Source organism: Etheostoma cragini, chromosome 21, assembly GCF_013103735.1.
Source record: "Etheostoma cragini isolate CJK2018 chromosome 21, CSU_Ecrag_1.0, whole genome shotgun sequence".
Classification (NCBI taxonomy): domain Eukaryota; kingdom Metazoa; phylum Chordata; class Actinopteri; order Perciformes; family Percidae; genus Etheostoma; species Etheostoma cragini.
Window position 1 is genome coordinate 6,079,433 of NC_048427.1, and position 12,384 is coordinate 6,091,816.

Consider the following 12,384-nt stretch of genomic DNA (forward strand, 5'->3'; position numbering starts at 1 on the left):
GAAGGAGGAGGAACTGGTAGTCAAGACTGCTTTACCTGGCAATGATTTTACAAATGGAAATTGTGCTAAAGTTTGAGTAAGGGAAATCTGTTAAGATTGTTTATAAGTAATGCTTAAATCGTAACGCTTGCCTTGTTCAGTAATTAAACACATAAGGATTGCATACAAGACAATAGCCACCTGGCAATAAAAAGGAGATTAACATGTCAAAACTAAAATCAAACTAAATTACTCCTGTTATCAAGAGGAATTAACTTAAAATACATTAAAAATCTGCTACTTTAAAATTCATGTATTCTATGCTTTTTGCCATGCGTCATGACAAGTTTCAGATAAAAGCCCTTTTTAATAAACAAATGCACAGTTCCTCCCCTCTCCCTATGCTTAGAAGGCGGCTGTATTCTGTCAAGTGGGATGTAATAGTCAGGCAAGGGTCTTTATCTAAGCCATTCATTACCGATGATTAACACTGTCTTTCTCCATGCCTCTCAGGAAACATGGTGAGCAAGGAGGGTGGCAAATGCATGCTCACCAACTCAGAGTCTGACTCGGAGGCAGCACCCTTGCCCTCCACCTCACTGGCACTGGAGGTGAAGTATTCCCTGGAAGCCAGTCGACAAGTGAGGAAGAGAAACAAGGCCCTGCAAGTGCGTTTCAAGGATATCTGTGAGGCACAGAACGAGCAAAGGGAGGCCGAGTTGCAGGCAGCGCGGAAAAGTGGCAAGCCAATCTCCTACAAAGCAGCGTACCGCAAGTACATGACTGTCCCTGCCCGCAGATCCATCCCAAATGTCACAAGGAGCACGGGTGTGCAAACTTCCCCTGACTTGAAGAAACGATATCAGACCTTTCCATTTGAGCGCAAGAAAGGCCACACCTTTAAACACGTGGCGGCCGTGGAAACTTATAAAGGTCAGAATAACGGTTTTGTCATGGAAGTAAAGCAGTCCAAGGCTGCGGAGCAGGGTTTAGATGAGGAGGAGGAGGGAGCCTGCAGGGGGAGTGGAGTCCGGAGGACCAGGGCTCTGCTCCATACTAATGAGTGCATTGCCACAGTGGAGCAGCACAGTGCACCTGATGGCCTGTGCTCTGACGCTCTGCTGCTTAGTTGCTCTGCAGACACAGACTGCCTTGCAGACACACAGAGACGAAGCGGAGCTGGAGCACAGGCAGAGTACCAGCTCTGCAGTGTCCCATCCAAAGCCACGACAGGTTTACAACACAGGGAGCCCGATACAGACCGCTTGGCCAAGAGGCAGCTGCTCAATCTGGAGGAGGGCTCGTCCCGAACCCTGCCGGACAGGACCTCCAAGGTTACGGGCCCCATCTCCTGGAACTCCCTTACACAGGTGGAGTGCCTGGACAGTCCGTCTGTGCGGAGCAAGCGGAAGAAAGCCCTGCAGCTCAACGGGCTGCAGAGTGAGACACTACCCCGTTCCAGCAGAGGCTGTACAACGCAGGCACAGTGCCATACTGGACAGTTATCTGCCCGGCCTCTACGGGGCATGGAGGAGCCTTTGACACCATGCAGAGGCGGCGAGGCTGGTGGGGCACTGCCTGACCAAACACAGGAGGCCTGCAAGCAAATTGTGCCTATGAATCAGGACGGGGATGTTAAAGCACAGCTCCAGGCCATGGAAAATCTCATCAGCTCCAGCCAAGAGACCATCAAAGTGCTGCTGGGGGTCATCCAGGAACTGGAGAAGGGGGAGGCCCACAGAGAAGGGTAAGACATCTCACTTATAGCCTGTCTTTTACATTGGAGATAAATAGATTCATATTTTTTGCTCCCAATACAGACTCTAAAATATGTAAGGAGTCATGAGGCCAGAGATTGCTGTAGCACTAAATGTTAAATTGGCAGCCCACCTTGACTAAACAATAGCGGAAACATTGAATTTTCTAACAGCATTGATTATTAAACTGTGGATCGGTCACCTAATGGCTGATACCCAATCTGTTTAAAAACATCAGTATTGGGGCTCTTAGTGATCCAGTGAATTGGATTGGTGCCTCCCTACATCACACTGGTGACAAGCTTAAGATAGCAAAAACCAAACAATATATATATATATATATATATATATAAAAAACTACTTTTTGAGAAAAAGGTCTGGTCTTCACAGGGCAAAGCCAAGGAACATTAGAGACACAGAGCACATTCATGATTCAGCATGAGCAGGAAAAGTATCCTTTTGATGTGTCACATTATTTCTAGATCTTGGAGACACATTTCTACGTGTGACAGCTGTTCAGCAGAGCCGTGGCTGGTAAACCCAAAGTGTTAAAAAAGAGAACATAGTTGCATGTGGCAAGGATGATTTAGCTTTCACCTGGATGTGCCCTGCAGCCCACTGCAGAGGGTCCTTTTGTGATATTTTCTTCCAGACATGATGGAGCTGCTGCAGAACTTACTTATAGACAATTCATCTTACCCATTATGGACCAGATGGTCTAATAACCCTTGTAAGAAACACTGCCTCTATGAATGTGGCGTTTAAATTACATTTGACCCAAGGTGAGGCAGATGTGTCTCAGTACTTTTGAATGAAACTGATTCAGCCCCGGAAAAATTGAAATAAATTGTGAGATTAGCATTAGCGGGATTGCAACTTGCATCAGCCTGTAGTTTCCTTTAGAAATAATAAGAATTCAGAATATGTCAAGTTTTGAATGACTGACCATGGAAATTTAATTATCATGATGCTAAAAAAATATTATAGCTACAAGGAGGCGATCAAACCGTGGCATGACAAGTGCTTGTATTGCTTAAGTCAAAACTAGAAATGTAACAATTGGCCTTATCCAGCTGCATTCCATGTTTATCTAGTAAGTCTAAAGCCATTGAAAAGCCATTTAATGTCCAATGAATACTGAGTATAAACAAAAGGCTGCAGATAGCATCAAGCCTACAAAAACAGAGGATTGTCTATGAAGGAAACAAAATGGCCAATTTGTTGAGTGAATTGCTGGGGCTCGGCACTCAGATACGTATCTGTTATATGTGAGGTATGGAGTGAGAAAATCCTTATAATCAACATCATACCAACCTGGAGTTCAAACCCTGTGGGAATTAACCACATAGACACACCTGTCAAATGTATAGCCACACAGCCACACATGCTTTAGAGTGTATATAGCAACTCACAATAGCAACTTGACTGACTATTCAACGGGGTTTGAGCAAGGAACAGATCTTACAACAGTGTTAGTTTACACCATCTAAAAAAGCAATTGTCCTCCTTCAATCTTGCACAAGGCAGCCTTAATCTCCTTATCAACAAACTCATAAAGTGTGTTGGGGGAAAAAGTAAGCGGACATGTGGTGCAGCATAGGGATCTATCTTTGCCGTTGTCAAACACATCTGGCTTATCAGATGTGTCTAAAGTAGCAGGTGGGAGAGAAGATGGAGGGGAGAGAGGATAGACTTAATTTTTAAATAAAAATTAGTGACTAATGTTTAATGGTGCCATCTGGTCACATCGATGAAGAAACAATCACATTGCCTTTCCATAGGTTGTTTACAAAAGCCTACATTTAGTTAAAGTCAGTGAGCAATATAAGCCTCTTGTAATCCAACTGAGCCCATCTACACCTCTACGTTTTCAATACAAGCCCAGTCTTTCTCTACATATTTCCATTTTTTTTATCTAGCCAAGCTAAAATTCTAATACTGCTTTAGTCACACTGCATTAGCTTCATGCTCCCCTTACATAAATGTCACTGACACAACAAATAGGAGTGCCGAAAGGCTATAGGTGAACCGTGAGTGCAATTACATTTGATATATAACTGCTTATGTTATATGACATTCATTTTTCATGGAAGGAAAAGCAACGCTGTGTGCATTCATCACTACGCATGTGTTCATAACATGCTGCTCGGGCACAAATTGAAATTCAATGGCTAATGTGCTGAGAAGAAAAAAACGCAATCCCCCTCCACAAAACACACACAGGCACACACACAGAGAGAGAGAAAAGAAAAATCTAAAGAAAAAAAAACTTTGGCACTCTTAATAAAAAATTGAGCCATCGTAAATAGAAAAGAAAAAGAGAACAGTTGAAAAGCTGGAGGAAGCACTGGTCTGGGAAGAGATCTTTATCAATTTAAATTTCCATTTTGAAGGATTTTTTTTTTTTAATGGTATCCTCAATGTTCCTTAAAACAGAAACCAAGAAACTCAGTTAAGTTTATATGGTACAGAAACCAGTCAGGGGTGCAAATCCAAACTATTGCAAGTTTAGACCACTTCCTCATTGCAATTGAGAACAAACCAACTAAAGTCCAAATACAACTAACTTAAACTGATGAATGTGAATTTTAGGCACTGTGATGTTTTATAACAATACTTTTGTGGTCCTTCCACTGTTATTTTGTACTGATGAGTCACTTAACATCGTCAATACAGAAATTGAACACAACTTCAACCCCGAACACCCAAAACAAATTATCTTGCTTTGCTATTCACCAAGACGGTTATAGGGATAAACCGCAAGAAAGCAAGTATGTGAAAGAAAGCAAGAGAGAGCAACAAGGAAAGGTGAAGCTACATCTCCCTTGGTTACTTTATTATTAGAACTTTATAGATTCTATGAGCAGCTTTTACCAAGGCTGCTGGGGGGAGAAAAGGCGTTTGCCTTATGACACCATACATCATGCATGCAAGCACAAACTCACATATATCCCTCAGGTTCAGCCCTGCCCAGGGGATAAAACCCAGTGTGAAGGCTGTGATGTAGGAACATCATTTGTTGCATCCAAGACTTGCCAAAATAAAATCTGCTCTCTTATTTTCTCTTGCAAACTCAGTGCGAGAGAGGGGTGGGGAGAGACAAGAGATGGAGGGAGAAAGGGATCCAGACAGCATGAGGCCAAGATATACAGCGCATAAGCCTGTGTTGTTCAAAGGCTGTGACCCAGTTGCCAGCGTACCCCACTGGCTGCTTATAAGTGGCTCACCTTGCTCAGGTGGAAAGTGAAGACAGCCTTGAACTTCCCCACTACGCTGCACTGTCCACCTCTCTCCAATGGCAAGCCCCTAAATTACAATTATTCCAAGCTACAAACTGTATCACTGCACTCTCTTCTTAGACTCTCCCAGTTACCTCATTCTGCATCAGCCTTAAATAACAATGTTGATATAAACATGTCTCATAAACCTGTCAGAGCATATAGCACAGAATTGAGTAGATAAGGAGAGGAAATTTATGATGGAGGTTTAATTATTAATAGTGCAGCACCTTATGGGCAGCAGGACAAGAGTACCTTACAGAGAATTGAAAAAATGTCTGTTGCACACAATGTGAAAGTAAGCACAATATCCTCAATAAGAAAAGGAATCCATGGCTTTAGTGATGTTCATTCAAGAAACCTTGATTTAGTGTTTGTACTGAACAGTTATCCTTTCATGAATCAAAAAAATAAATGTTACAATGATTTCTGCCTTGAGCCCAATACAATGCCGGTGAATGGAATTTTATTTGTGGTGCTTAAAGAATTGAAAACTCAATTTCAACTTCTCCCTTCAGAAACAGTATCCTCATTACTGTGGACAATCCACAGACCTCACTGTGAACAGTTTATATTTCAGTCGACACACTGAGGTCTTCAGATTGTCCAGCGTAACGAGGACATTGTTTTCTGAAAGATGTGTTGCTGCAGTTTTTCACTGCTGTGGGGACCTTAAATTAAATTCCATTGACATCCATTACAATGGGGTATAGAAATTTATATCTCAAAACCTGGACAAATAAAACCAAAACAACTTGACCTTTCAACATAGAGTGTTCTTTTCAAAGTCAGTTCCACAGGCTTCATACACGTCGACCAATATAATAATTTCAGTCATTGGTAAATTGGGCAGTTGACTGAGTTGTGCGAGATGAAAAAACTGAGATATTTATCTTTTTAGATAAAACCGAAGTTGACAAAGTTTTCCTTTGGAGAAATAATTTGAAGTTGTAAAAAAGGTGATGTAGTGCAATAAATCACAGGATACCGCAATAATATATTATTGTGACATTAATGTTGTGAAAATATTGTATTGTGGGGTTTCCTGTGATTCCCCCCCCTAGTAGATAACAGGGGAGGGAAAAAGGCCTGACAGTTGTAATGGGTTTACAAGACGATTTCTGTTGATGAAGCAGTTTAGATCATAACCATAAAAAGCAACCAATTCCTTCTTGTTCATGCCATTGCTGACATGAGTGCACAATACTTCTATTGTACTGTATCATCAATCAGAAGGGGAAACTATTGCTGTCAATCAATACACACATTTCCACAAGCTAATCCAATAAGAAGGCCATTGAGCCTTTGAAGCATGTAACCACGCAGTTCCATTCAGGGCCGTCGCCTGCTCTTTAGGTGCCTCGCGCAAAACAGGAATCTATAATCGAAGCTTGGTTCATGACAATATTTTATCTCATAGGCCCTTATAATAAAATGGTTTAAGGACACAGGATATAATATAATTGGATATTGATAGGTTGGAAATGTGTCACGATGAAATTAAGACTGTATAAAGCCAAAAGACTCCTGTCCTCCGCAAAACTGTCAAATTGTATGTGCTTAGAGTACCCATCTCATATCCATTTTTTTCCAGAAAATGAATGGGTATAAAAAAATATCCATACTTCCATTAGTCTCAGTGTGTGTTTTACAACAACATCTTGTACAGAGAGGATTAATCAATGGTGGGATTTCTCCAGTATGAGTAAATAGGAATGATATTAAGAAAAGGTAGAGAACGGATAGAGTATGTGATATGGGGCTCTGGAAAATTGTGTCCCACACTTTATACAAAAAACAATCAAGTGAATAATAAATAATGTAAATCATTTGTTGCAGCCAAGCCTATTATTATACTAATATTCAATCTTGTATTGTTTAATGAGCACATTTGTAATGTAATTGTAAAGTAATAATCCTGACACAAGTCCTTGTTTAAAAACTGCAGCTCAAAAACTCATCCTGTGTCCAACTTTGCCTTATCTGACCTCAAATCAGTCAACCACAGCCAATGGCCGACACTTTGCTCCCATTGCCCTGGCTGCCGGACACAGGCCATTCAGGAGAGTAGCGTGACTCCTTGTCACCCTCATTTACTTGGGTCCTGCTAACGAGGTATGACAAACAAGATGAGAAAGGAAGGTGTTGGGGAGCAGCTTAACAAGTCCTGTAATTACTCATTCACGACTCTTATCTTCCCCGCAGACTCTCCTATCGAACCGGACAGGACACGGCCAACTGTGACACATGCCGGAACAGCGCATGCATTATTTACAGGTTAGTGGCCAAGACACAATGATCTAAATGTGCCCTGTCCTTTCTCCTTGAGGGAAAGTGAACAGGTAGAACAGGGATGGTGGGAGGGGAAGGGAAAAGACTAATGGGGATGCTGTTAGTGAGCACATGAGGAGATGTATGACATTTACACACCACTGTACCCACCAATCTATACATATTTTGTCTGATTCTCCCATTGTCCACACCCCTTCATTCACTGAAGGTTGTGTAGCAAATGTAGGGTTGGCTAGATTTAGAGATAAAATGGTACAAGGTTGAGAAGCAGAGAGGACACATACAATAGAATGAGTGAGCACAGGGCCACGAAAGGTAAAATTAATTACCATCCCAGCATTATGAACTATCATCCCTGTGTGCTGTTGCCAACTGAGCCTCAGCGTACTTTCAAATTCAGTTCATTTGATTTAACAACCAGTACAGACGCGAGTCGAAAGTCAGTCTACCAAAGTAGAATGTACAGTATGTGTGTGTGTGTGTGTGTGTCTGTAAGAAGTATGTGTAAATACTTGCTGCCTAGGTTTTGTTGTCTATGTATAATGTCTTTATATGTGTGAAATGAAAAAGTTGATTCAGCGATTAGTCGGTTAGCAGAAGATTGATTGGCGTCAATTTTGCTAAGTAATTGTTTCATTAGCTTATTCAAAAAAAGTGACCAGCTTCTCAGATGTGAAGATTTGCTGTTAAATAAATTGCGTTCAGTTTTGGACAGGTGGTCCTTTCGGGCTCTCAGAAGTATTCATTAATACTTTTTGTTAAAAGATTAAACGCGTCACTGATTGATCAAAAACAGCTAAAAACTGATTCCAGCATGCTAGCATGCTCACAGGGACAATGTTAACTTGCTCATGTTAAGCAGGTATGATCCTTACCCATGTTACCATCTTATAGTTTAGCCCAAAGTTCAGACCTACCGACAGAGCCTGGCAGGTCTTAACACCTCCGTCTGGCTTGAGCCTTCCTCTTTAATACACAGTGAGACTGACAGTCTGCAGGCTCCCTTAGGGCCCTTTGCTACCAGTTAAAATTATATGACACAACCTGTATGTGCATATGTGTATCTGGCCATTTTTCCTTTGGTGCTTAGAAAAGGTATGATTTTAACTGTCAAAAAGAAAAGGAAGGGTGAACAAGATGAGAAAGAAGAGAAGGAGGGTGAGAAGTGATCGATAAACAGTTTTTAGCAGACATTGCCATTCCACTCAGTCTGAATTTCACCTCTGAAGAGCCATTTAAATAATATTCTACCTACTTCTCTCAATAACTGATAAGCCTCTGGCCAAACTTCAATTGGCTCTCAAAAATGAAGGAGCAAGGCACATTTCTGTACCCTCTGATGTTTGAGCATCCTGTCGCAAAGCAGTGTGTTTCAATTGCGGCAGGACCCCTGCATGGCTGCAAGGTGGACAACAAGAACATTCGCTTTTACAACAATTCAATAACGGCAAGATGAAGTAAACATGCACACACAACGACAACTGTCTTTAAACAGGCGCTATAATAACATCAAAAGTCAACATTTGGTTTCCTAGATAGGCCACAATCAATTGAAATGCTTTATCTGTGGAGTAAGTGCAGAACACAGAAACTCAATAAAACATGGAAAGCTCGTTTTTGATAAAACTGTGCCGGTGCCTGGCAAGGTTTCAACTTCTTAAAAGGGCAGAAATTTCTAAGTGAGATGTTTGAAATCTGTTAAATTGACCCAAGTTCTCCTTTAAGAGACTCACTTGGCATGGTAAACTGTGTTGATTGGACACAGAATCAAATATAGCAGTTGTATTCACACAGGCAGAAGGATTAAATGGCAATCTAATTACTTAGATCTCCATGAAAACAACCTCTCTGGAGGTGGAGAAACACAGGATAGGAGGATGGGAAGCAGAGCTATGAAGGAACACGCATTGCACGTGGGAAGAATATTTGGCTATATAATCTATCGGAATTTTTTTGTGAGTATGTTCCTGTCTTTGTGCCATGGCCTAACCCCTAACTCTTGTGTTTATGAAGTAGCTGGTCTCATGACCGGAATAAGCATATGGGTACATACATCATTTTAACGCAGCCCAGTAAGGAGCCAGCCATGCACTCTTCAGCATGATCAATTTGACCAAGGGTATATAGCATCATCTCAAGGGCCATCCTTAGCATAACAACAGCAACAGATCAATACTGTTCTAAGGCCTATGTGAGTATGGACTTTAAAACAGAATACATTAGCTGCTGTAGTCTCATTCTGAACTATCTTAAACGCAGCCAGTCTTTATTTTATCTACCCTCAGTAACTTTCCCTTGACTTCTCCAAAATAAGTTGTCTGCTCCTAACAGCTTAAGGTGCGTGTTCAAATGAACCCGGGGTTTCAGTGCAACGTGCATGATATTGAAACAGAACAAGTGAGAAGGGGATGAAGAGACAATTGCAAATCATTTCTTCTTGCCAGGTGATGTAATATCTGTTACTGAGAAAGGTGGCAAAGAGTGGGGGGGAAAAAAAGGAAAGTCAGAGAGACAAACACAGAGAGAGGCTGGATGGAAAGAAAATGAGACAGACAGGATGGTGCCAAAAAGCTGGGGATTTGAAATGCATTCCACTTATTTCAAAACCACAGGCATTAAGTCGTGATGTGTCTTGATGCAGAAACCCTGTAATCTCATTTTCCTCACATTGCATTTAAACGGGCTAATGTGCTGATTAAACAGGGAGATAGATTTAAATATTTCTATGATTAAGGAACATGATTGGGGAGATTCCTACTACCGGGTATGATTGTTCACAATGGACTACAGTTATTTCCCATCAGTCCAATTTTGTCATGAGCTTGCAAGTCTTGCAATTAATTCACCAGCAGCTGATCATTAAACTCTCTTTCTGACTGTAAAACATTCTTTGAATAAAACTGAGCAGTGCAAATAATACAATATTTAAAAAAGGAATGAGTATTTAAAATGAAGAAAAAAGATATTATTTATTGTGCATAGCTATGTAAATCAATTTAACATTGCTAAAGGCTGAAAAGCTGATTACATTATAACATATACGGAGCAGCAAGGCTGTCCTGCCGCACGACTCTGCTCGGGGAAGATATCTCTTTTTGTGCGAGCATAATGATGTTTTCCAACATGGTGGCAAGAGGGTTACCATAGCGACAAAAGTGATCCTCGGTAGGACAGACAGTGTGAAGGGACAGTTAGGACAGTCAGGAAGGGCACATTCACACTCTGGGAAGATAAGGCAACAAAAAGGAAAGCAGGGTGAGAATGTGAAACATGGTGGCTGAGAGAGGACGAAAGTAAGGGCAAGAGATAAAGACTGACCGATGTATAAAGTGGGGTAAAGGGGAGAGGTGTATGTTGATGAATGAACTGAGTTTCTTCTCCTCCCTGTATGTACAGTATATACAATTTTTAGAGAGTGGGAACTTGACAAGAAACGAGTGGGATTGAGGGAGAGAGAGACAACACAACAATCAGAACCAGTGGGAAACAGAGGTTAAAGACTGACAACGTCCAAAGTGCCTTCTTCAATTTGTTCTGATCCAACAACTCACCCAGGGGAGCTGCAGCTAGGGGACAGGAAAACGCCAACAAAATTCACTTTCAGCTAAAAATCTAAATGTGGAGCAACGTAGCAGGGCCTGTGGCAGTTTCCTAAGGATATGCTGATAACTGGGCGAGAGTCCAATACATTTTTATTAAAAGGAGTATGTTTCAAAGATGAGAAGACTATCTTTTTACTTCTTTCTTTCATTCGTATGGAGTTATGCAGATTTCTTTTCTTCTTTCTTTTCAGTGACGTTCACATTTTCTGGCTATGCTATTCCTAATCCACTAAGGCTACTTTACCTCTTGATCTCCTGCCAGATTGAAAGCTGTGTTTTTGATACGAGTAGCAAATTAAATTAAAAAGTAAATTTAGCTGCTCCGCCCAAGGTAAAACAAACAGTTACCAGGGCCACTGTGTTCGTAGCATCATGAATCAACAGTTTGTTCAAATATGTACACTGAGGATCTTTGCGAGAGTGTGTTTAAGGATTTGGTCTGAATACAATACAGCCGGAGCCTTATTAAGTCTCAAAGTTACAGGTACCATCTGGCATCAAGTGGAATTGTTTGTGTTAACAATGTGTAAACATGAGTCAGATAAACATGTTAGGCTACAAATTGAAATGTAAAAACAGGGTTTCTGCAAAAGAGCTCAAATGGAGTACTACAAGTACTACTTCATATGTGAAAAAAGTAGTTTAAACCTCTTTCTTTACCTAAAAAACTACCTTGATAGAAGACTTGATGTAATACTTTTAAGCATCTCTGAGAATAAAAAAAGAGTTACATCTAAGGTTAGAAAAGAATTCCGGTGTACACCAGTATCTCCTGCAAGGTTAAGAAGTAAGAAGTCTTTATCCACAACAGATTTAACTCTTTTTGGCACGATGTCTGGTACCTTCCGCTTTCTTTGTGTTGGAATTTTAAACTCTAGTAAAACTAACAGGATTATTAGTCCTCGGATCTCTCTGCAGGGTAATCGAGACAGTTAGCTAGACTATGTAGCTAAAACAAAACAAAACCGGTTCCTTCCGAGGCTATTTTGGAGCGGTGACGATTGTAATTAGTTTAAAGAAATGCCAAAAAACCAGAACACGCTTTCTCCCATTATGGAATTCTGTGTGAACTAGCCAGACCTTCTTAAGCAGCGCTGTGGAGGAAGGTCTGGCAAATCAAGACTATTAAGTAAGTGATGGGTAAGATAGACAAGTAATTCCAAAATAATTCTAAAGTAACTGAATAGTGTACCGTTATTCCTACATAAGCACTGTACTGATAATGTACTATATACCCCCAGTGCATAGTTTGAAAATACATCTACTGTTGTAGCAATAAAGTAGTTTTTAAATCTTTCAGGTTAAATGGCATTGTCCATGGGGGGCAATAACCTCGAGCCATGGATGCACAGCAACAACTCAGCAGTATTAGGCATACACTGAAGAGCAGGGAAAATCCTTTCATAGTTATAGTGTGAGAGAGAGAGAGAGAGAGAGAGAGAGAGAGAGAGAGAGAGAGAGAGAGAGAGAGAGAGA

General features: G+C 41.0%; 2 protein-coding genes across 6 annotated transcripts in view; one reads left to right on the forward strand and one right to left on the reverse strand.

Annotated features, from left to right (window-relative positions):
• The window catches only part of dock1 (dedicator of cytokinesis 1), a 164,418-nt gene that overhangs the window by 75,807 nt on the left and 76,227 nt on the right, over positions 1–12,384 (reverse strand). The window lies entirely within an intron of this gene.
• The window catches only part of LOC117937029 (inhibitory synaptic factor 2A), a 28,916-nt gene that overhangs the window by 10,714 nt on the left and 5,818 nt on the right, over positions 1–12,384 (forward strand). For both annotated transcript variants that reach the window (XR_004655081.1, XM_034860654.1), the window contains exons 2-3: positions 493–1,726; positions 7,220–7,291. Coding sequence is in view for 1 of the 2 variants with exons in the window: in XM_034860654.1 (XP_034716545.1) it covers positions 498–1,726; positions 7,220–7,291 (1,301 nt within the window). In the remaining variant the exon portion in view is untranslated. The remainder of the gene's footprint in view (positions 1–492; positions 1,727–7,219; positions 7,292–12,384) is intronic.